This window comes from Tympanuchus pallidicinctus, unplaced genomic scaffold (genome assembly GCF_026119805.1).
Source record: "Tympanuchus pallidicinctus isolate F22 unplaced genomic scaffold, pur_lepc_1.0 scaffold22, whole genome shotgun sequence".
In the NCBI taxonomy this organism is placed as follows: Eukaryota; Metazoa; Chordata; class Aves; order Galliformes; family Phasianidae; genus Tympanuchus; species Tympanuchus pallidicinctus.
The window spans coordinates 35657095-35682977 of NW_026294739.1; the positions used below are offsets into that span (position 1 = coordinate 35657095).

A 25883-nucleotide genomic window follows, 5' to 3' on the forward strand; every position below is an offset into this window, starting at 1 on the left:
ATGCCTAGAAACTTCAGGCTTGATTTTATGAGAAACACCAGACTGAAATTCATGTTACCCCCTTTATGTGATGGTGGTGAGAGTACTACTGAAATGCTAGTTATGGGTTACATACATTTTAAGTAGGACTAAATCACATTAAAACATCAGAAGTATGCTTAGCAAAGAAGCTTAATCCAAAGAAAGCTAAGTGGTTAATTGATTGTGAGGTGTTGGTAGTGTGCACAGAGGAAGGATTTTTCTCATAGTAAGTAACTTCAATCTGTTAGATAAAGACGCAGCAGGAACCAGTCTTAAGAAACTGCGATTACAAGCAAGGTGCAGATTTTGACCGTGTAATCAACTGTTAACACAGTTAGCTGTGCGGGTGGTAACTTCTCCATTTCAGTAAGTCTTTAAGTCAAGTCATTCCTCTGCAGAAAACAGTGCATCTCAGATGCTGTGGACTGATAGAGAAGTTGCTAGTGAGATTCAGAGGAGGTCAGATCACGTGGCAGCTGCCCCTTCTGATCTAAAGTCTCTGAGGTGCAGGCACAAAATTCTCTAAATATCTTAATTCTGGTTCATTTCTCCGGGTGTTGAGAAGTTCAGCACCTTGAGAAAAAATTTCAAAAGAGCTGTTGCTCAGGTGTCATCCGGTTCTATTTAAGCAAAAATGCAGTAAAACACTGCATAGACATCCTAATCAAGATGGGCACTGGACACGTGTTTGTGCAGTAAATTACAGGATTTTAAATCGCCCATATATATATTTTTAAACCTTTCAAGAATGAACTAAGGAATTGTTTCCAATGACCACAGGGACTCGTCTGGGGGAAAAAAAAAAAAACCAAACTGGCCTGAAGAATAAACACGTTGAGATTGGTAGATTCTCCTTAATTGAAAAGATTCAGGCTGAAAGAATCCATCAGTAAATGTGATGAGCAAATGCTTAGCGCTTTGGTCAGATTTGTGTTTGCATTCCAAACCAAGATAGCTAGAGAAGCTTAAACATTTGGAAGTTCACAAAACATTCTCTGTATTTGTGTAAGTGCTCTCTTACATCAATGCTTTCTAGATATCATATTGAATGTTATATTGCATATCAAATTCTGGGTTTCTTTCTAAGTTACCTAAGGTGGCTGCTATAGGGAGAAGATATTTTTCTCAGTTGCACTTTTGTTGCATTTAATCATGGTAATTATTTCCATATATCTTGTTACCTCAGCGTTTTACAGTAGGTTGACAGAGTTGAGCTGTCACCAGACTGAATGACTCAGCGAGTTTGTGCATGCAGCTGTGCTTGTGCATTTCACATGGTCAGTTGGTGTAAACAGGTTCCTTGCTAATGCAATTTCACCTCTGTACAGCGTTACCTTTGTTCAAAGCATAGCTAATAAGTCAGTGATTAACAGGGGATTGGTTAACACAGCTCATTATGTTATGCAATTTAGATATTGTACCTCTTTTCTCCAGCGGAGGGTAGGGAAGAAAGAAAGGGGGGAGGGTTAGGAAGAAAAAAGGAGGTGAAAGTTTCTGCTGTTTCTGGGCTCTGCTTGTTCACCTGAGCTTGCTGTAGGCCTGAGTGCTCAGAGCCGGGTCTGGTCACACAAATGAGTTGTGCACAGCAGAGCTGCAGCCGTGGCCAACGCCTCCACCGTGCTGGAAACTGCATTGCGATAAAAATCCCTAGCATTTACAGGATCCCAGGGTCTGTCCCGGCACGAAGGGAAAGCTGAGGCTGGAGCTGGCAGCACGTCCCGTGAACGCTGCTCGCCCGCCTTGGGCCGGCTCGGGGCGGGCTGCTGCCCCGGGGAGCGCAGCGCAGCGCGGCACTGCACGTGCTCGCCTGCCATCTGCTGGTAGCGGCAGCCGCGGTACGGAGCTGTGCCCGCGCCGTCACCCACGGGATTTTAACATCGGCCGTAGGGGCGGCTGTAGGCGCTGCGCCCGGCAGGGTCTCGCTGTGGGCGGGAATCCCCGCCCCGTGCCCGGCGGCGAGCGGCTCGCTGAGCCGGGCCCAACCCCAACCCCAGCCTGAGCCTGAGCCTGAACCTGCCGGGCGCCCGTAGCGGGGCGTGGCTCTGCGGAGCGGAGAGGCGGCCATGGCGGCGGGCAGCGCCATCCAGATCCCCAGCCGGCTGCCGCTGCTGCTCACCCATGAAGGCGTCTTGCTGCCCGGCTCGACCATGCGGACGAGCGTGGACTCGCCGCGCAACATGCAACTGGTGCGCAGCCGGCTGCTGAAGGGCACCTCGCTGCGCAGCACCATCATTGGCGTCATCCCCAACACCAGCGACCCCACGTCCGACAGTGACGACCTGCCCTCGCTGCACAGGTGCCGCCGCCGCGCCCTGCCCTTACGGCCCTCGGCCACGCTGCTCCCGCCTGGGCCGCGGCGATGCCTCCGGGCCGGGGTCGCGCTGAGGGGAGCGGAGCTCTGCTCCCGGGCGGGGGAACTCGTGTGCGTGGGACGGGGGCGGCGCCGTGCGGGTCTGCTGCTGGGCGAGTCCGAGAATGGGAGCCGGGTGGGACGGAGACGCGATCCGAGAAAGCGGTTCGGAGTCATTAGGGCTGTACCGCTTATTAGTGATAGAAAGTCAGTTACTTTGTTCAATGAGAGTAGTGTGGAAGATACAGTTCATGTGAAGTGAAAGCCAGTTGTATTTCCTTCCTGTATTTCCTTCCTTTCCTGTATTTCCTTCTTCACAAGGAGAGTAGTTAGGCCCTGGAACGGGCTGCCCAGGGAGGTTGTGGATGCCCCGTCCTTGGACGTGTTCAAGGCCAGGTTGGACGGGGTCCTGGGCAACCTGATCTGAATGTGTACGTTTGGTGGCCCTGCTGGGCAGGGGGGTTGGAACTACATGATCCTTGAGGTCCCTTCCAACCCAGGTGATTCTGTGATTCTGAGGGATCAACTGTGCATAAAATTAACGTGCTGTATTCCTTGCAAAACTTATATCCATCAGTAGATTTAGTAAGGTTTTGCAGTATGTTTCAATTCTGCTTAAACAGGCAGTTTGGCCAGATAAATGTGATCTAAAGCGTTAGTTTTACATGAGACAGGCAGTTTTGATAGAAAACTGTAATTTATAAAGGATCATTTTTCTACTGTGTACAGTTTGAGCAGAAATGTAGGTGTTCTGTTCCTGTTGCCTAGTAATTTATTTATGAGAAAATTACATTTCTCCACACATGTATGTGTTACATTACCATCATCCATTTTTCAGTTGTCTCGTTTTTTAAAAATTCAAGGTGTGGTTTCATTGATCTCTGTCACGAAGGAAATCCTCTAAGATTGCTGATGAGGAACAGTGATGGCCTATGAGGCTCTGTAGCTCAGTTGCTTCTTGTGAGGGGCACATGAAATGTTCTGTGGAAGGTGACAAATAATAGAAAGATTTGATCTGTTTCCAGGATTGGCACTGCTGCTTTGGCAGTTCAGGTGGTTGGTAGCAACTGGCCCAAGCCACATTATACACTGCTGGTTACGGGCCTCTGCCGGTTCCAGATCCTGCAGCTGCTGAAGGAGAAGCCGTACCCTATTGCAGAAGTTGAGCAATTGGATCGACTCGAGCAGTTTACAAATCAGCATAAGTCTGAGGAGGAACTTGGAGAGTTGTCAGAACAGTTCTACAAATATGCTGTGCAGGTAAATTGGTTTAATTCTATTCACTTTAAGTCAGTGCCCTGACACATGCGCTTTGTTGCTCTTTTTTTCCTTTTTTTTTTGTTTGTTTTTTTTCTTTTTCATTTGTTTGCTCTCCTCTCTTTGTATCTCTTACATTTTTTTAGTGAAAGTAGGATTTCTGCTAGAAAGTTATTGTCTTTGGTATGGCTTGAGATTTCCGTGTTGAGTTTGAGAATCTGTGCAATGCATTTCAGGGCGAGTCTAACAGTACATGTAAATGTTACAATAACTTTATATTAGTTCTGATGTACTGGTACCGTAAGTACATTATAGCAAAACACAAAAGAAAGCATATTTATGTATATATACGTATATTGCTTTTGAGAAAGTATTTTTTCTAAAATTCCTGGTACATATAATGGATTTTTAAAGCTGTATACTATTAAATGGGAAAAAAGCACACCTGTATAGAATCTTTTTACAAACACATGTCCTCAGGTATAATAAATTAAGTGTTTAAAGAGGTACAGAGGAAAGAACTGGGGTGATTTTTAATCAGGATATTTGAAAAGTAATAGAAGATGTTGGCATTGAAAAAAGCACTAGGAGCAGTGATGATAATTATGATCTTCTTGAACTAGTATGAAGTCCAGAGTCTTGGTTGCCTATTCTTCTTCTATGTGCAAATAATTTTTTTTCAGAACATTTTTGGCAAAGCGTTTATGCACGTTTAAAGATGCAATGCTCTTAAAATCAGGTACTTGATTAAATGAATTAAAAAAGAAACATCCAACAACTATGAATATTGTTTGTTGTGTGTTCCTTACAGTTGGTTGAGATGCTGGATATGTCTGTTCCTGCAGTTGCAAAGCTGAGACGTCTTCTGGACAATTTGCCTAGAGAAGCTTTGCCAGATATACTGACTTCAATCATTCGTACATCCAACCAAGAGAAGCTTCAGGTATTATGTCCTTAAACTATTTTAAGGTGAAATGTTTGCTACTTTTCTATAGTTATAATCACTTTTAGGGTAATTTTGACAGGTGGTGATAATATTGTACCAGAAAGTATTTCTGTTACAACCAAGCAGAAATACTTGAATGTTTTCATGCTCTTGCTTCATATGTCTTTCCATATACCTTTACATGAGAATTCACTTGAAAGCTAAACGAATATAGATGGTGTGGGGAACTGTTCATTTCATTGAGTGACAAGAGATACAGCCTGGATTTCATAGAATTGGAGAATGTTTTGGGTTGGAAGAGACCTTTAAGGTCATTTAGTTCCAGTGCCCCTGCTTGTAGGAAGGTACATTTCCCACTACACCATGTTGCTCCTGTCCAGCCTGGCTTTGAACACCACTAGGGTGAGGATAACCACAACTTCTCTGGGCAACCTGTTCCAGTGTCTCACACAACCCTCACAGTATAGAATTTCTTCTGGTATAAATTTAAATTAAAAAAAATATAAATTTTATAAAATATAAATTTTAATATATAAAATATAAAATAAATACAAGTTTGGGTTGGATGTCAGGAAAAACTTTTTTACAGAAAAAGTCCTTGTAGGGAAGCTACTCCAGCCCTCTGATCATCTTCATGGCCCTCCTCTGGGTCCACTCCATGTCCTTCTTGCACTGGGGTCTCCAGAGCTGGACATAATGCTCCAGATGGAGTCTCACGAGAACAGAGTGGAGGGCATTTCCCATTGCCGTGGTAAAGATGATAAGTCTTTCTTCAAATTGTGTTGAAATCTTGCTTATTTAAGGAAGCTGACAGGCCATTATATAAATTTTGCTTGCTTTCGCACACCAACTTAAACGTGAAAATGAAATAAAGTATAAAATACATGTTTTGTTTTCAAAAAGAAACAAGGAAAATAAGGAAAACATGCCTTATGGCATAAGATGATGTTTTTCCAGGGGGTGTTTTCGTGGAAGGAGCTCTTTTCTGAGGCTCAGTAATTGAGAAGTAAACTGCTGGTAGATGTTTTCTAGATAAAATGTAACCAAAATAAGAAGACAATTGAAAGCAGAATAAAAAATTATATATTTTTTGGTACTTTTGAATTACTTTGTAGTTTTGCTGTCCAGACCTTGAAGCTAGGTTTTGTGTGCTGTATTCTTTTATTTTCTTGCTACCTCTTTTTTCCCAAACCATTTAATTTACAACTATGATCAAAAGACTGCAATGACATCCTATGTGTTCCCCTTCTCCTCAGTGATGACCTATTAATGTGAGTTTGTTGGCTTCTCATAACTCCTTGCTCTTAGATCCTAGATGCTGTTAGGCTGGAGGAAAGGTTCAAGATGACTATACCATTGCTTGTTAGACAAATTGAAGGACTGAAGCTTCTTCAGAAAACAAGGAAGCACAAACAGGATGATGATAAAAGGGTATGGACCTTTAAATCTGGGATTCTTAAGCATCATTCATAAATATAACAATGCACTTTTAAACAGGCTAATGAAGGTGTGCAATTGTAATCTATTCAAGGTTTTAACCTGTGGCCATAGGATTTAGTGCTTAGGCTGTATCAGTGGAGAACACCCAGCTTGCAACTTCAGCTGTTCAGACATCTGAAAAAGAAAACATTTTTTTTGAAGCTGCCTGGACATCATTTATTTCATCTGAGCACTTTATGACTTCACATAAGGTTCCATTAAATAGTAATTTGATAGCCAGTTAACTTGCATGATATGTGCACACTGCAGTGAAAAGCGTGCAATTTATTAATAGCGTTGAAGGTGAATCATGGCTTTTGAAATACAGATGATTGATGTGTGTTGTGAAATGTAGTTTGCTTAACTGTGGCAGGCTGCATCTAATTGTACATGTACAGTTTAGCAAACAAGAAATAACTGACAAATGAAAAAGAGTAAGAGAGATTACACCTGTAAATATTTTGCTTATCCTGCCTAATAAGATGGGCTGCAGTGCCAGCTTTTCAAAATATTGGAAGAACTTTTTCAATTTTGTTTTTGTCTTCTGTTATCTACCAGATTATGGTGAATGACAAATGTACTTAGTAAATACATACAGTAAAATACAAATGGTAACTTTTTAAAGTAGTACCAATAACACTTTAACTATTTATTGGATTGAATTTTCAGACTTACTCTGTTAAGTAGTTTCTCCCAAATCCTTGTATGTTTTTGTCACGGTTTCCATTAAAAGTCAAAGTATTCACCTTATTTTAAAGAAAAAAAACAAACAACAAACTGGTGCTACTCTCTGCCTGTTATCTGTTTCACAGGTTGTAGCTATTCGTCCGAATAGAAGAATCAATCATATTCCAAGCACTGCAGAAGATGAGGAGGAGGAGGAAGATCACGATGATGTTGTCATCCTTGAAAAAAAGATTAGAACTTCCAGTATGTCAGAACAAGCTCTTAAAGTTTGTCTTAAGGAAATAAAGAGGTAGGAGAATTGGAAATGGTGGTTTCTTTCTTAATTTATTTTTTGGAACAAATCTTGCGTCAATGTTTTACATAATGATACATTTGTGTTGGTTGTGTTTGGAAATAATTTTTAGAATTTTATTTATGTGCTGCTATTTTGCTTACAAGTTTCCTCTACTTGTTGTTTTGGAACATCAGAGAGGATGACAATTTAGTCTTTCACATTTGGCTTATGAATTAATACAGCTTTAAACTGCAAGCTCTAGATCTCTATGCTATGAAGTGAATGCCTCAAAAGAAAAACAGGGGACAGATAACACCACAGTTGTTAATAATTAATGAGAAAAGTGGTCTGCATATTGATTCTTTTTTCCTTTCTCTGTCTTTGTGAGCGTATAACTGCTATTGGGGATGATGTGATCATTAACAACCTTGTCAGTGATACCATGTGTGTGTGCATATGTACATGTCTATATATTTTATATGTATAGTGTGGTGCATGCATCTTGTATGCTGTGTGAGCTTAGAAGTGTGATGCTTGTTTTTTTTCTGCCAGTATCATACAAATAAGCTATCATTATGCAAAGACAAATCTTATAATTGATGTAATAGTGACTTACTTTTTTATTAATACAGGTGTTGGAAAGTAAAAGGGTTTCTTAAATATCGCTTTTTTTACTGCAAGAGAGTGTCTTGGTTTGCTGTTAGTTCCCCACTAGCCTTATTACTTCTATGCATGTACTTCCAGATTAAAGAAGATGCCTCAGTCGATGCCAGAGTATGCTTTAACACGAAATTATTTGGAGCTTATGGTAGAATTGCCATGGAACAAGAGTACGAAAGGTAGACCCTTCTATAATCATTGACTGTCTCTTGCGCAGGCATGTTAGGACGAGTAGCTGTGATGTAAAGACAGAAGAATGTACTTAGTTCTCTCTCCCAATTTTTTTTGCATTGTCTCATAGTAAAATGCTATTAGTGGTATCAAGTAATGCAGTTTACCATGTTTAAATAAAGATCTATGTACTGAATAGCCCATGTAGCTCAGTTGCACAGCCAGAAACACGAGTTAAACAAGCAGTATCTACACAATAAAATGGTGGTGTTGTTACTTGCAATCCTGTGCTATTGCATACTTTGTTATTCTAAAAACTGGAATATGGTTACATCACAGTGCAACTGGTATGTTTTTGAAAAGGTTATGTTATATTTGCTAGTCTTTATAGCAGTCAAGACTTCTATATATTTACAGCTTTTTCATTTTTGCTAACTGCATTTCATGTATGATTAATTGCATCATGCCATATTGCTATGGCAATACAGTGAAACCATGGTTAAAAAAAGATCCATACTGTGCTTCTCAAAATGCTTTTTTACTGTCCTGAAACACTGGAATTGTTTTCCCCTTAATTTTTTTTATTAGTCTCAAACAGACTATTTTATAATCACAGTCTGTTAAAACTTTGGGTGCAATAGGAAAAAAGAAGTATCATCTCAAGTTTTTACCATTGTTTTCAAAAACTTTGAGCAGAAATTGATATAAATCAATTTCTGGAATTGAGATACAAATGAGAGGAATGAGATACAAAAATGGAGATCAGGAAATTATACACCAACAGGAATTGATTCATTGGGCAGAAATGCTTCCCAGGAGTGTTCTGAAGAATGAAGCTTTTGGATGGCATTTAAAACAATCTACTTTATAAAGAATATGCACACCAGCAGAAACATCTGTCTGTTTTTTGCTTTCTTAGTGTGCACGGTGACAAATGTTGACCTTTTTGAATTAGAGCCTAGCATGTTCACCAATCTACTTACAAATATTTTCTTTAATGACTGACTGGTAAAAAGATCTGCCTACATGTGTCAGTATTACTCAAAAAACCACAGAATGGGTAAAGTGTTTGTTGACTCTCGTGTCCTCTCACAGGAGTTTGCTCTTCAATCTTGCAGAATTATGCAAAGTTGTGGTTTGAAGGTTTTTTCTGGAAACAAAGTTGGAAAAATTATATTCATATACAAGAGTGATGCTTTGGGCTCCATGGGTAGAGAGAATAAAAATATACGTGAATGGAAAAAGGAGAAATACAATTAAAAAGACCTGGAAAATTATTATCATTAATTAGTTTTTTATTCAGTGATTCATTGCAAAGAATGACATAGTTGATGATGGAAATTTCATAGCAGCTGTCCATAAATGAAATATGCACAGTTACTGGGATGAAGGGTTTGTATCTGCAGTGAAGCTGAAGGGTAGGTTTGTGCAGAGTTGATTGACTTCATTGTTTTCTGCTTTCTCTTTTATGTCATAGAGCAGAGACAGCTGCTTTGTGCCAGAAATTTGTGCTGTCTAATGCACTAGTTAAAGTCCTTTTATTATGCATGACAATTTATCTCAAATTATGGCAATTGTAAAAACCAAATTTTCCCAGTCCTAGCATCGACTGGGTATTTTGCACAGTGCAGTCACTTCAAGTATATAGCTGGCAAAGCCCACCATTCAAGCCTTGTGAGGTAATAACACACTGTAGCGTAAATAAGGGAGATGAAGACATAGGTTGAATTCATCTTTTGATAAGACCTTATGGCTTCAGGTTCAGTTCTGTGAGATGACAAATGCTGGAAAATGTGCATGTTGTTCAGCTGCTCTTCCAGGACAGATATTAAGTTCATTTGAACCAGATTTTAAATCTGTGACACAGTGAAAAGATGTTTCCATTTTTGTTGTTAATTCTCTTATCCATAGAGTGATCTCTCCAGCTTGTGTTTACTTTTCTTCTTAAAAAAATAAGGCTTATAATTACCTCAGCAAAATGTTGTGTGGAATATAAATGTGAGTATTGGGTGAATTATGTTGATGAACACGTGAAAATGTATGAATTTCTGTTGCGCAGTAGGATTGTTTCCATTTCTGAAGATAAATGTGCTGATATTCTTTCTGTTGTTAATGATTGATAGATCGCCTTGAAATTCGTGCAGCTCGAATTCTTCTGGATAATGATCATTATGCTATGGAAAAGTTGAAGAAAAGAGTTTTGGAGTACTTAGCTGTCAGGCAGCTAAAAAACAACCTCAAGGGACCCATTCTTTGTTTTGTGGGACCCCCAGGAGTTGGCAAAACCAGTGTGGGAAGATCAATTGCAAAGACTTTGGGTCGAGAATTCCACAGAATTGCTTTAGGAGGTGTCTGTGATCAATCTGATATCCGAGGCCATAGGTATGTATTTCCCTTTTTATTACGTGTAATTTATTATTTTATTACAGAACACACTGATTATTTTTGTTGTTCACATGATACGGAGGAGTTCTACTTATTTTGAATACTGTTATCACTCACTGTTTCTCTTTGGTATTCAGTGGTATTATTCAGGAGAGAATTTTAATAATCAGAGTGGGCATTCACTGTTGACACTTGTTCTTTGTTCTTTTCTGCTACTGCTTTTTTATTCTAAGTGGAGTATGGAATAATCAGACCTGGATCTCGAACTGTGGCAAGATCCATGACCCGTGAACTTCATATGCTTGGGATAATTAAAGCTGCCTTTATATTTCTAAGTTATTTATAATCTTCAGGTTCCTTAGGCCTTTTTTTTTTTTTTATTTGCATCTCTTTATACATCTACTTCTCAGTTTTCTAGATGATTTTCTTAAATCAACCAGTTTCCCATACTCTGCTGGAAGAATAATGAATAGATAATGTTGGTAAGTAACTGCTAAACATCAGTGCAGCATTTTTTGGTTCCATTAAGTATGTCTAATGATCTGTAGAACCATGTGATTTCTCCTTACAACAGCTGGTAAATTATTGCAAATTAAAACTATTAGTTTTTTGATGCTATATAAGCAGTTAATTTTGCCCAACGGCTGTGCTACTGGCCTGAACTATCAGAATGCACTACCAGTGTTGTTCCAGTTCCAAATTCACTCCTTTTTATTTTCATTACATAAAATACACCTTGGAATTTTTACCACTTCACTATTAATTTAAATAAAAACTTAAATGTCTAACAAAAATTCATTTTGTGGTATCAGAGTTTCCAGTGTGTAAGCTAGTTTAGCATGTGAGTATATTAGAGTACTGCAAATTCACAGTCTCTGCTAACAGGGATGCAGAAGGCTTAGTGGGAAATGTACTGAAATTCTTGTGTGTGAACTTGTAACAATCTAGAGTTTAATATACTGTTGGTATGCTATCGATCACTTTTTAGACCAGAATGTGAGAGAAGAAACATTGGAACTGCAATGTTGTATTTGATACACCTGGCTACACCTGGTGTTTGTGGCATGAATGGTATTTGTGAGGTTTTCTTAGGGTAGGTTTGATCAGCATTCACAGAAGACACTGGGGGGTTAAATATTGAGTATGGTTGTACGTTCGTTTGATGAAATATATCAGTTTTTTGTGTATAGCAGCACTCTGTGTGGTTGATTAAACACTAATGGAAAAAGAAGCAGAACTGTCCTTCTTCACAGGGTTTTATTCCTTGTATTTCATAAACTGACACTGTTTACTAAGTAAGAATTCTGATGTTTCAATTTATTTATTGTATGAATCCTAAAAAGCAAGCATAGTGCAGCTACTACAAGTTGCTGTTTGATATTGGAACCACTAGAGGTTGTTGAATATTAAGCATTTACAGACATTAAGGAACTTTTTCCAGGGCTGAGTAAAGCTTGAGCTTTTCTGAAAGACCAATGTGTACAAAGCAGATGTTAAGGAAAGAAAGTAGGACTGTCAACAGCTGTTACTCAATTGCCAGTAATTTCTTATGGTTGTTTGTTTGTTTGTTTATTTTTGGCTTTGTATCTTGTGTTTGTTTCTGTTATGGAGAGCTGCAGTCATAGGATAATGGCTTCAAAAACAGAAATTCAGGTACTTGTGGCTGCCATTACAATATTTTCGCATGTTATAAATTAATCTTTAGAATTAAAATAAATACTTAAAATTAGAAAGTATTTGACAAGACAGGAAGAGAAAAATACCATCTAGAATTAACAGGAGTTCTGGATGGTTACTCTTCAACCATGTAGCTGAAGACCAAAACTTAGTGGTGGTTAGTAAGGGTCCCTTGTAATCCCCTGTTTTGCATGTTTCATGTTAAGTAAAATCTAGCAGTTGAATGCAGTTTTTTTTTCTGTGTTTCTGTTTCATTGTTTTCTGTTTCTTCTCAGCTTTTCTATAGTCTTCCCTCCATAATGTTGTTTTCATGAGTAGATCCTCAAGTTAATCCCAGTCAAGAGAATGCATATTATGCTCCCAGTGGCAATCACGGAAGAGAATTTCAGAAGCAATCTAAAAGTGAAGAAGACATAAGCTCTTCTTCTCCAAGTTTGACTTTTAAGTGGGCCTATTTTCTAATGCTGCATGTTAGGAGCCCTCCTTTTTCTCCTTAAGGCTCCTTTTCAGGCTTTAAGGCTTAAGTTAAGCTTTCCTATTAATGTTGCAGAAAAATGATAGTAAATGCACCTACTAATGTACTAAACATTTACAAAATGTATCAAATACACTAAAGCATTGAAGAAGAAACTGTGGATGATTTTCACTTGCAAGCAGGTTATTACCTGAAATAGCACTCAGTTTGGCAGCTTGTAACTGTTACAGGTGAAAGGAGCAAACCAGTAGATTTAGCAAGCAAAACAGAATATCTTGCATTGCAGTGTGGAGGGCAGTGATGTTTCAGTATGTGTGCTGCTCTGGTTGAGGTGTAGCTTGGGCAGTCTGCAGGCACTTTTGTGCACCACTTATGCATGCATCGTGTGGCTGCAGCTGGGGATTCTGTAGGTCCTTTTTTGACTGGGTGAAGATACTACAGGGCTGCATTCTCAAAAATGAAGTCATCATCTTGGTACAAAAACAGAACTGCTTTATCAGACATGCCCCAGCTGTTGTTAGCATTTACCACTCATCTATTCCATATGTAAATGCTTGCTGTTCCATTTACTGGTAACTGGTATTTATAAAAGCAAAAGAAGACAGACTGAAATACTTGTTTTTAATCTAAAAATTTCCCTGAGTTTAAAATGTCCTCAGTACTGATACTTGGTTGTATTTAAGAACTGTATGATCTCTATTGCATGTGAGCAAGTTTCTATTTTCAAAAAGGAAAGATGTTGCACTATTTATAATGGTGCTAGTGAGATTTTTTTTTTTCCTTCTCTCACCTCTGTGTGAGGCTCTCTTTTTTTTATATCAGGCACTTTCCATTTTCTGCAAGTTTGGATAGTTTACTTCTGGTTTAGTCTTGTGCTGAATATTTGCTCAGGTGCATCTGTGCATGAAAAGGTGAGGTTGCACGGGCCTCCTTGCACTAGAAAAAAGCAAACTGGTGATAGGAATGGGAGGGTGGTTGGACTAGATGATCTTGCAGGTCGTTTCCAACCTTGTGATTCTGTCATTCTGGGTTTTCACCTGGACAAAGTAACTTTGTTGCACAACTGCAGAGTAAAGATAGGCAAGTAAAGTAAGTGCAACCTCTGTCCTTGCAAAAAACAAAACAAGACAAAAAACCTCTGACCTAATGCAAGTAAGTTCATAAACAGCTTCTTCAGTAGTGTGAACTTTTTTCTTTTCCTAATTTTGTGATTTGAAAACCACTGTAGTTTAAAACAACTTAAAAATTCCAGTCTGTAGAAAAATATGAAGAAATTAGGTCTTGTTTTTACCAGTAATAGCAATACTGCTTTAGGGGTTCTGATTCATAAACATTCCCAGTTTACACTGGGAGAGCTGTTAAGTTTCCCAGCTGCCTTTTTTGTGATACATACCCCCCAACGACAACTTCAGTGTTTTTAAGGGGTGACTTTTCACTGATCTAAAAATAAGTAGAAAGTTTACTGAGGTGCAGACCTTATCTGGCATGATCTGTTGAGGTGTTTTTTGTTGCTGCGTAGGAGAGTGCCAGCAAGATTGTTCTCAACTTCCTGTTTCAGATGGAAAGCAGCTGATTTCTCTTGGTAGGGTGAATGGATGGAGAGAAACTGTGTGTCAAAATAATGAGCAAAGCCACATTTGTATCAAAATGCTAAGATTAGAATGCTGTTTTTCTTCCTTGTAGCTGTAGCTACGAGAATGGAAATAATGACTAAACATCCTTACAGACAGAGGCTGCTGTTCACAAACAACAGTATTCAGTTTCCCAAGTTACGAGGCAAAGGTTAATGTCCAGACAGATAAATAGCCATATCTGCTTGTAATTTTAATATGTCATAATGGTTTTATACATAAATTTCTGTAGAATCTATCTTGCAGAGGACTCTTGAGTTGTGTTCCCTAGTAATTCCTAAGATAGGAATAAAAAGGGTATATCTAGGTTTGTATTTTTAATGTAAAGTACTAGGTTATTGTCTGTTGTCACTCTATGTGTGACATTAGCATTCTTTATTCAGCTTGGAGATCTTGAGTCTGATTAGTAGCATATAATAGATACCGGTCCATCTTTAATAAATGCAAATGTATTGAAAGCTTAGGTTGTTAGACATGGGAAGAGTAAATTGATACTTAGGCATTTTTAATTCTAAAATTCATAGCCCAAGTTTCTGTTACACATTGTGTAGCATATAAAGTTATTTACTAGTGTAGTAAGCACCTTGTGTAAAACCAGAAAATTGCTGCAGTGATCAGTTTGGTTAAACTGCTGAAAGATTCACTTCTGTGAGCTTCAATTCTGCTTCGGTCTCATAATTTTTTGATTGCATTTTATAGGATCTTTTCATGCTTTTGGCAGTGTTGACTGTGTGCAGATGGAGAATTAAGTGACATGCTAATATAACAGCTGCCCCGTGCAGGTTCTGGGTTGGTAATAAATGTTACGTAGCGTACTTCTCAGTGGATAGGAGTGTACTCACTCACTGCAGAATGAGGCTCTGCACAAAAGCAGTGAGGTGACAAACTAGTGCATGCTGGCTGCTCCAGTCTCTAGCAGCTGTCTCGTGAAGGTGGTAATAGGCGAGTTGAAATTCTATTGCATTTCTGGCTGCTTAAAAGATGTCACTAACCTTTATCTTTGCTCAGATCCGCAATTAGATACTGTATCTTCCTTTTTTTTTTTTCAGTCAATTGCTAAATATTACCTGGGTCTGACATTTTTTCCTCTGTTTTCTCTGTGTTTGGAGGCTGTGTTGTTTTTCTTTTAAATTTTTTAAAAAAACATATTTAAGGGTTTTGTTTTGTTTTGAAATTACTCCCGTGGTATTTATTTCATCATTTTAAATTTCATCCTGTTTGTTTTGGACTGTACGAAAGCAGAACCTGTGATAAAGCCTTTTCTGCGTATGTGCTTTGGGAGGATCGTGAGATAGGCCTTCAGCACGTCATGTATCCCTTTCTTCTGAGTGACTAGCATTTTATACTATTAATTACTGTATTTTGTTTAGTTGGGCTCAGGCAGAAGAAACTGTGATAAATGCAGCACAGAATGTCTCTATATGGATGTGAAATGGGATTGCTGTATGTGTTGCGAAGTTTTACCAGCATTGCTGAATAAATTCAGATGCCTTTTTGTACTCATCCAGTTCACATTTCATAATGTTTCAACATATTGGGACATATTACCTAAGTTGTAACATGCCTGTGTGAGCTCTGTTGTGGTGACAAAAACCCATTATTATTATTTATTATTAAGCTGTTAGTATTAATAAAATTCCTAAATCTGCTTCTGCTTGTTCATACAATACAAACATACTTGTACTGGTTCGTATGAAATGCCTGTAAGCCATTAAATTTCCATATATTTAGATGCATATGTAGTTTGTCTTCCCAGACCAACTAATGCACCGTGGAACTTGAGTTTACACCTGCTGATACAATTGCTAGTCTTAGTTAGATGCATATTCCATATTTTTTGTCTGTTAGATGTACAAAGTTGTTCAGAAGTGGAAGAATCGTTAGATTTTCTATTCTTGTATTTTCCCTTGAGAGATTGTCTTTTTAATGCTTCTACTGTTTTTTCATGCATCTGACCCATATTTTTCCCATCATATATTTATTGCTCACAGGCGCACCTACGTTGGCAGCATGCCTGGCAGAATAATCAATGGACTGAAGACTGTTGGGGTTAATAATCCGGTGTTCCTTTTAGATGAGGTTGATAAGCTGGGGAAGAGCTTGCAGGGAGATCCTGCAGCAGCCTTACTAGAGGTAAGAGCTATCAAACTACTAACATTTTTTTAATTTGTAACTAAAAAGAATTAAAGTATTGTATATTATATACTGAAGATCATTCACATCTTACTGTCATAGCACTATTGAAGAGGAAAGGGAGGCAAGAGAGAGGTAGTAGTGTAGCAATGGTCTGCTAAAGTGAAAAACTTAAGGCTTTCCAGAGGAGACATAGCACTAGTGCACTTAATGATTTTGGTATTGTGTACGTTTAGAATTTCATTGTACTGATTTATTGTCTAAAACTTTTGTGTGTTCTCTCTAACTATAGAGGCTACCATCCCACCACTGAAAAACTTGAGCTGCTTCTGTAGTTCTTTACCTGTTTCGGTCAAAATCAGTTGGATTAGTGAAATACATACCTAAATTTTTAGGGCTCATTTTAGCTGAAATGATTTTGGGAGTAGTCCTGGAAGGAACTCAGTTTTCAGTAGCTGGGAGGTTGTGGGAGGGGATGAAAGTAAGTAGTTCTAGTGATATTTGTGCACAGTGACATTTTAATGACTTTTTTACAGATAGTGCTTAATGTAGTGCTCTGAGGATGAAAAATACTACTTGCAGTTATGTTTAGGTGTCGTGTGCTCATCTGTGTGCTATAGGGCTTTCTACAAATAAAATGTCATTCTATGGATGTCATTGTTCTCTTCCTGCTAGATAGTATAAAATTACTATTTTGGCAAAGCCAAGTAGTCCTTTTAAATTCAGTGTCTGAATGGGTTAGGTGTGAGAGCTCTGCTTTTATCTTGGCATGTTAATGTGATCTAGCACTGCTAGAAAATAATGTGGCTTTACTTATTCAGCTTTAAAAATGACAGTTATGGTACTTTACCTGTCTATTTCTCAGATGTGTGGCATACATTCCTAGAATGCAAAGAAAATAACCAAAGGAGTCTAACAAATATTTAAATTTTCTTTGTATTTTTCTCTTATGAGATTTTATTTAATCTTTGATGTTAATGATAATGAAATCTATTTCTTTATTTACTTTTTTTTTTTTTTTTAATCATTTCTTCTATGGTCGTTAGACTAAACTGACCTTACGCTGGTCAACACATGGGTAAAATTATACCTGAAAGTCAAATTCCTTTAGCATGCTGAATGCGGTTTCCTAGGCAGTCAGTCACTAATAAAGCAATGATTTGTGTTTCCTGGAAAAGAGAATAATTTTTTTTTGAAAGTGTTCTGCTTACAAATCTTGAACATTAACATTAATCTGTTAACATTGTTATTTCTATTCAAACTTTGTGTTGCTTTTCAAATTATATTTCTTTCTCTGTCCTGCAGCAGATAAATGATCATTTCTTTTCTTGTCCTGTCAAACATGTGAAAGCAAATTAAATGAATTTGTTTTTGAATTATTTGTATTTGAATATTTTATTTTATTTATTTATTTTTTTTTCTTCAACTGCTGTGGGAATACAATGTTTTCAACATTTAAAGCCTTAATCTTAGTGCAGGTACACAACCCACCTGCTGTGAATTATTCTGGCTGAGGCCCATCAGGTTAGCTTTCATCCGTCTGCTTGGGCTGCGGTCTTTATGTAGGTTATTGCTAATGGACCAAAGGTTGCTTGTGGAGAAGTAATTGCTCTATTAACCATGTCTGGGCTGCTCCCATGTGAGTTCTGTATATCCCTCTACTGTTGTCTGAACATCCTGAGACAGGTGCTTACCTCCAAAAATGGAGAACATGCTTGAACATAACAGCTTAATTTTCATCTGCTTTTGGTCTTATATGTTGTTGGAAAGTGTGTCTGCAGTGCACAAAGATAACTGTTATGTAGGAAAGCTAACAATAGTAAGTGATCACCTAGATGACACTCTTGTTTTTCAGATTTCTGTTTCTTGTTTGATAAGTGCTGTCATTATGTATAAGTGGTAGTCCTTTTTTCTTTATTGTGCAGGTGTGTTTGACACTGTCTGCAGCACAGTGTAGAGTGGAGGGAGACTGTCATACTCCGTGAGCTTGGAAGCAAAGCTCAGTGTTCCATAATTGCTGAATATGTGTTAAGGTGCTGCTGCAGAGTTGGTGCTTGAGCAAAGCAAAATGTCGTCTTATCCCTGGTTGCTGTTCATCAACAAGGGAATGCTTTGGTCTAAATTTAGATGACCTCAGTTTAAAATAGAAGAAAATAGAAATGGATTCAAGTACTTGATAGTGAGTATTTGTATGCAGGAAATCAGACCAGGAACATAGCCAGGCAATTAAATGTTCATGGAACTTGTGGATTTGGGGGTAATAAAATGCTGATATAGAGAAGTCTTTGTATATATGTGAGCTGTCAACCATAAATTAATCAAGATGTTTTGTTCACTGAATGCACTTTTTGTACTTAATATTTTTCAATTGGTTGACTATCTGAAAACTTTTGAACTTGAACTTTGGCACAGATACCTAGCTAAAGAACAGCTCTGTTTGGTTTGGAAAATCTGTGCTAAATGTATGGGTATGGTCCTGTTTTATGTCTTACTCTAAGAAATGATTACTGTAGCAATTAATTATTAGTGTATAGAAACTAAAGCCCATATATGAAATACCAGATAATTCACATACATTCAGCTTGCTTTACCTTTATTGGCTAGCATTGTTTGTGCATGAGTAGAATAGCATCACTATGCTATATATAGTATAATGTTCTAATGAGCAGTCTAACACTTAGTAGAAGTTGTAAGAATTTCTAGTTACAGACTACCAGGAGAAAGAGATAAATGTATTTATAACCATTAATGTAACAAAAAAGCACTCAAATGCTTGAGTTAATAGACTGGAATTTTGTGGAAATACTGTGTTGCCTGTGCAAGCTAGATTAGGATTTGCTGTTCAATCAGTTTTGAAATTTTTTTAAGAGTACGCTTTGAATGGAAGACTAATGTTTGATATAGATCAGCTTTAAAGAAAGTTGCAGGTATTCTGCTTGGATGCACTGTATGTGATTGTGTCCCCCTGCCTTTTAGGACTAGATCTTAGGACCAGTGGAAGTAAAAAGCAACTTCCTAAGCTCTATTAACACTACCGGTGGAATCATCCATCTGTGCACTTGACTAGTCAGGAAACTTCATGGCCTGTGCTTTTGTCAGTAAAGAAGGGAAAAAAGGATAGTAGCTGTCTGCGGGAGAGGGTAAGAAAAGAAGCTTTTCAGTGGCTTGTAGCCAGTGAACAATAATCCTCACAGAGTTACAGCCTTAGTGAGTTAGAATTTAGGTATATGCTTCTGTATGTTTACATTTTTCAGTATCAAGGAGGAAGTATGATTTGTATTTACTGTAGCCACAGTATATTTCCATATATTCATCTAAAATATTTGTAGTATTTCAAAATGAAAGCAGAAATTGTTCTACTTAAAAGAAGTTCTGCTTTGTTTTCAGTATGCTAGGAAAAAAAAAAAAATTCAGAATTACTTTTATCCAACCTAGCTAAGAAGTGTTCAGATTTAATTTTTTATAATTAACACTCTTCTTGGCTATGATTCAAATTACTAAGACATGTGCATTCATCTTGGTATAGGCAGATACATTATTTTGACAGCAGTGTGCTAATTCTCTAGAGATGCTAAGGTCCTATTATTTGTAAAGTGACAATTATTCATGTCAGTGTAACACCGATAATTCAGTATGTGGGAAGAAAAAGCATGGTAATGCTTTAAGGGGGGGATAGAAAGAAGTTGGTACATAAATGGTAGTAAAGAACAATTTCTGGTTGCATGAGTGGGAGCGCAGTGAGTGAGAACAGTCAGAGTGGATTTATACCAGGGCAACTGATTCCTGACTGACCAGATTGCTGCTTACAATGGAGAGATTACTGAATTTGTGGACAGAGGGAGAACAGCGAATGTAACTTACCTTGATGTTAGCAGTACTTCCAGCAGTTTTGCCCCCAACGTCCTTCTGTGTAAATTGTAATGGTACAGAGTGTTTGGGTGACAACTGATGGCATGCATAATTAGGCTCAGACTGCAGTGGTTAATGGGTCCTACTCTGTCAGCATGCCTGTAATATATTGAGTGCCAGCGTACCACAGGCTGCACAGGAAGCTGTCCTGTTGCTGTTATTAACAGTAACCTCAAGGAGATGAGGGCATGCACTTGCATCACATTAGCAGATGATGCCAATTAAGGAGGAGCAGTCAGTAGGCTTGAGGGGTAGGGCTGCCATCCAGAGGGACCTAGACAGGCATGAAGCGGTGGCCAGCAGGAACCTGAAAAATTCAGCAAGGACAAGTGCAAAGCCCTTAGCTTGGAGAGGAGCAACTTTGTGCAAGGATGCAAGCTGAGGACTAGCTGGCTCTGGGCAACTCTGTTGTAAAGCTGGAGTCCTTGTTAACACCACAGTGAACGTGAGCCAACAGTATACTCCAGCAGTTAAGATGGCAAACAGCATCAGGAGTTGTGTTAACAGGAGCATAGCCCATAAATCAAGGGATGAGATTATCCTCTTTACTTGGCAGTTGTTAGGCTGCATCTAGAATAGTGCAACACGCTTTGGGTTTCCCAAAGCAAACAAGATATCAAGAGAATATGTGTAAGATTAGTTTGGAAGCCTTTTGTTAATACATTAAATTATATATATATATTGTTGTGAACAATATTAGTATAAGATGGTCCTTTGGAAAAGAAATAAGAAGAAAACACTTCACATTGAGAATACTTACTCAGATATATTTGCACTCAAATTCCTCTTTACCTCTGTATAAATTGGCTAGAAATGTTTGTCTCTGACAACATGAACTGAACACAGTGCATATTAAGTTTCTCTTTTGTGACCTAGCTAAAATAGAAACTGATAATTTCATGTATGGAGGGAAACAGCTGAGAGAATTTTGTTTTGTCCATTCAGTGAAGAAAAGCAAAGACTTCTTTTTTTTAATAATTGTGCTAATCATATAAGTACACTGATAATGAAAGGAAATGTTACCTTGCAAAAGTATAGAGAGTGAAGATAGGTTGAACCTCGGATGTAGAGTTAAGTTGCTCACAGTGACCTCAGTCTCCTAAAGAAGTCCTGCACTGGACCTCTTCAGCCTTTGGAGTTAGCTGCCCATCTAAAGTTAGGCTGTCTGCAGTGGCTGGAGATGTTGCTGGCATTGTGTATTAGAAAACTTGGAAAGTTGTTAGGAAATTAAAAAAATAAAGAAATAATAAAATAATAAAAAAATAAAAAAATAAAAATAATTTTAAAAAACCCCAAACCTGTTTGGTATGTGATATGAAATCTAGTTCAAAGTAATCTGAGTTTGGCAGGATATAACGAAACTTCAGTAATATTCATAGTGTATTTTGTAAATGTAAAGTGAGGTTGACAGATGCAAGTAGAGTAATGACAAAATGCTTAAACTTCATTTACTTCGAAGTGAACAACTGCATTAATTTTGTTAACTCTTTTTAAGGTCCTGGATCCCGAGCAAAACCACAGTTTCACTGATCACTACTTAAATGTAGCCTTTGATCTGTCCCAAGTCCTTTTCATAGCTACAGCCAATACTACAGCAACTATCCCACCTGCTCTGCTCGACAGGATGGAAGTCATTCAGGTTCCAGGTAATGCTGAAGTGTTGTCATTGAAGTGGCTTTGCAAGTCCTTAAACAATGTTTTACCTGAAATAAAAAGCATTTCCTCAGGCTTCCTAGGAAACTGATAGCTAAAATCATCAAAAGATACTATTTGCAGTGCTTCCTTTACAGTCTCTGCCACTTAAGAAGTAATAGTATGAGAAGACAACTTACTGAACTAAACTGTTTTCTGGAATTATTTCTAATTGGTGTGAAGTAATGTAGTAAACTAAGGACAGCATCTTTAGAGAAATACAGGAGGTACAAGTTTGTGGCCTTACCTTTACAACCTGAACTGGGAGCCTGCCTTCTATACACAGTAGCTAGTTTTGTTTCTGTAGCACTCACCAAGCCATGGGAAAACTGTGTTCCACTTTTTGTGCTGAAGACTATTTGTCCTGGTATATAAAATAATGATTTGATAATATACTGCACCTATCCCTTCCCTTTTCTTTTAGACTGCCTAATGACTAAGATATAGCTATCCAGGGTGGCTGCCACCACACAAGGCATCAAAACGACTTTTAGGATCACTGAAATAGTGACCAATGCTGTCTTTTCTTCATGTGCATGCATACATATGATGCCCAGTTTTCTAGACATATGCAAAATATGTTTAATGATTACCCTATCAAATTAAGCTCTGTTTAGAGATGTAGAAAACTTGTGCATCCTGATGCCATGTACCTGAACTGAGAATTTCTTTAACAGGAGGAGTTATTTCTTGGTATGTGTGCCCAGCAGCTTAGTAAGCTAGAACGACTGTGAAAGTAAATGAGAATGTTTTTCTGAATCTTCTGAAGTCTTTCTTTAGGGCCCCATGTCATTTTTGTTTTTAAGGTAATTTTAAGGTAACCTTTTAAATTCAGTCTGGTATGAAGTTGTAATAAGTTTGACATTATAGTGTATAAGCAAACAGATTAGTAAAAATACTCTTTTTTCTAGGATATACACAAGAAGAAAAAATTGAAATTGCTCATAGACACTTGATTCCTAAACAGCTTGAACAACATGGCCTTACTCCGCAGCAGATACAGATTCCACAAGTAACCACTTTAGACATAATTACAAGGTAAACCTGTTACTCGTCACTTCAAGTTTTCAGTAACTTGTTTTTCTGGTAACTAGCAAATTTAGAAGTGATAATACAAAGCATTTTGTAGGATCTATTGTCCTTAACAGGCTGGAATTCCAAAAAATACTAATTTTTGGAATTGCTTTTTCTGTGCTCGTTTGGGTTCTGCTTTCTAAACTGAACCTTTCTTCCTCTCCCTTCCCTTGTTTTTGGTTCTCAATCAGTGGCTCCCAATCAGCTGTGTTGGCACCATTGATAAGGCAGTATAAATAAATAGAAACACTTGATGCTAATATTGCTGCAGTTTTCAGTGTGTGCATCAGTGGTTTTGGCAACAGGCAATTTTTTTTTCTTGAAGAATGAAGTTTTATTTCTGTCATCTTCATAAAAAAAAAAAGGAATTATCATTTTGTTTCTTGTGAATGATGGACCACATTTGTCTAAAATTGGAATTAGTTAAAATTAAAAATGCATTTTTGAAATAGCTTGTATTAATTAGAACTACTGTGTTCGTTGAACACATTAATCAGAATATTTTTTTGAACTTGGAAGTGACTTGGTCACAATGAAATAAGTGTATTGGTAATGAATGAAGTATTTTATGGCCAAGAACAGAATTCTGGGCATTTAGTAAGTGCTTCTGCCTGGCATTTCTTTTTAATTCATAGGTTAAAAGAAAATATTCTTTTTCAGTCAGTTCATGTAATTTCAGTGATCAGTGTTTTGAATTTAAAAATGGGTCGGTTTCTCTGAAAGTAATGCCTCCTATTTATTTCCATGGAAACTACAACTGATACAAAAAGCACAATAGCACTGTTTGATAGGGCAAATTCTCATCTACAGAACACTATTTTTCAACATAATCACACTGTGCTTTTTTGACAGCAGTTGAACAAGGGCCTGCATGCCAAGCTCATAACAGTCTGTATCAGTGGGCATGACACGCTGTCGCCACTGTTGAAACCTACCATTCACCACCGTGCTGTGCTCACATCCACTGTTTGGTCTCCATAAACGCTCAGCAAGTAGCTGTGAATGTCAGTGACTGCTATTTCTTCTGCATGGAGGAATTCAATGACACACCTTTGTTTCATCCACACCTCCATGTCAGATGCAGTTTTGTCAGGCTGCCATCTGTTGCACAACAACCAAATATAATGGAATTGGTGGGAAGGTTCAACCTCTGCTGCTGTACCACCACCATCCACCTCTGACATCATGGGGCAACATAATAAAATAGAAGGCATTATTTTTGGAGCAGCCATTTTAATATCCCGTTGCAGTATTTTATGATTTGAGAAGAGCTCATTGTTTTTGGAGCATTGTATAGCATTTCATTAAGGCTTGACTCCAAGTGTTGCTTATGTTTCCTTCCAACTCACTAGTTTGTCTTTCTCAATTTTATCAACAAATTATTTGTGTTATTAATGTTATTTGTGTATGATAGCCCAAGATCTTACTGCCTTCTACATTTCATTTGGGTGTGTTTTTAAAAAGAAAATGTGTTTAAATACAAACGAAATGTCACTTACAACTGTGTCTACACCAGGTACACTAGAGAGGCAGGAGTCCGCTCTCTGGATCGAAAGCTGGGGGCTATTTGCAGAGCAGTGGCAGTGAAAGTGGCAGAAGGGCAGCACAAAGAAACAAAGCCTGATCGTTCTGAACTGGGTGAAGGAGAAGGTGTGTATCTTTTTTGTGTTTTACTAAAGAACATTGCAGGCTCTAGTTCGCTGATTTATCAATGTTTTAGCCTTTTCTATGCTTCTTCAAAGGCTTTATTTTCAAAAACTTTGCAAATAGACTAACATTCTTAGTGTGCACATTCAAGTAGTACTGAATTATGGCTTGGGACAAAAATGGAATAATTTCAGCCTGCCAGAGAGTGGTAACTGAGAAGGATAGTGGATCTGTTTGTTATCTTAGGTAGGCAGTTCTGATTTGTGTATTTTGTTGTGCTTTTTAATGCAAATCTTATACTTTAATTTTTCTTTAATAAAAGGCTTAGCAGTGTAAAGTAAGTGACTCTAAAGTAAGTGACTGCTTGGAGATCTTTGGAATTAGAAAGGTTTGGAGGCTTTTTAATGTGTCTATGACTGCAGCGTATCCATCACTTGAGGTCAATGCATTTAACTTACTGGTTAGAACAGAATCCTAAGAAATGATGCTTCAGGGATCTTTAGTGATTAGAGTTTTAGTGCTTTCTGTTTATTTGTTTATTCACTGTCTTGAAGAATAGGAAGCTTTGACTTTTCACTTAGCTTTAGAACAGAATTTAGAATTGTTAATTTTGCATTGTAAAAGTAGTACAATTTGTATTTGATCCAAATGTGTAGTAACTCTTAGTCTCCCGGATTTTGTGATCTTCAGTAAATCTGTTGTTCTTCTCCAAATATACAGAAGACAGTGATGTATTATTCCCAGTGATCCAAAAATCTGTAAGCTTTGTTAGCAATTGAACTGCAGTTCAAGGAAGATGTTTGAATTGCAGTTCAAGGTAGATGAGAAGTGTGAAAGGACTGAATCTGTAACTGAGCTTATGAAACGTGGCTATTTTTAAGAATTAGAATAGGCTGGGATGGAGAAGACCTTGAGGATCATCAAGGCCAACCATTAACCTGACCTGCTGAGTGCCATTGGTAAACAATCTCCCTTAGTGCCATATTAGTCACAATAAAACCTAGCAAGCAAGGTGTTGGGTGATGTGTTCATTTTCTAAATATTGCTGTGAATCTGGTTGACTCTTTTGGACTGGAAGTAACTGCAAGTCTTTGTGCCAGAAGATACTAGAAAGCAAAAACTGCTGAATGGCTGCTTACTTTTGCTTGAGACATGAAATACTAACAAGACCTGTTGGCTTGATGTTGCAAAAGATTCTACAAGTAAGCCAATGTCAACAAGCTTATGGTTTTTCCCGCAGCAAGAATAGTTCTCTGCTTGTTTACAGGAGAACGATTAAGGGGACTTGTAAGCTGCCTTATTTTATTGGAGAAGATAATAAGTCTGAATGGTTACCCCTTACACTTCAGAGTAAAATCAAGGGCGGGAAATAGAACTGTATAACAGTATCATTAATTACAAGAGCATTTGAAGAA

General features: G+C 37.9%; 1 protein-coding gene across 2 annotated transcripts in view; it reads left to right on the forward strand.

Moving 5' to 3' along the window:
• The first annotated feature begins 2068 nt into the window (after positions 1-2068).
• Positions 2069-25883, forward strand: part of LONP2 (lon peptidase 2, peroxisomal) — a 41722-nt gene continuing 17907 nt past the window's right edge. For both annotated transcript variants that reach the window (XR_008207441.1, XM_052685611.1), the window contains exons 1-11: positions 2069-2317; positions 3397-3631; positions 4440-4571; positions 5883-6005; positions 6866-7029; positions 7759-7853; positions 9969-10227; positions 16005-16146; positions 21551-21701; positions 22659-22785; positions 24338-24471. Coding sequence is in view for 1 of the 2 variants with exons in the window: in XM_052685611.1 (XP_052541571.1) it covers positions 2085-2317; positions 3397-3631; positions 4440-4571; positions 5883-6005; positions 6866-7029; positions 7759-7853; positions 9969-10227; positions 16005-16146; positions 21551-21701; positions 22659-22785; positions 24338-24471 (1795 nt within the window). In the remaining variant the exon portion in view is untranslated. The remainder of the gene's footprint in view (positions 2318-3396; positions 3632-4439; positions 4572-5882; positions 6006-6865; positions 7030-7758; positions 7854-9968; positions 10228-16004; positions 16147-21550; positions 21702-22658; positions 22786-24337; positions 24472-25883) is intronic.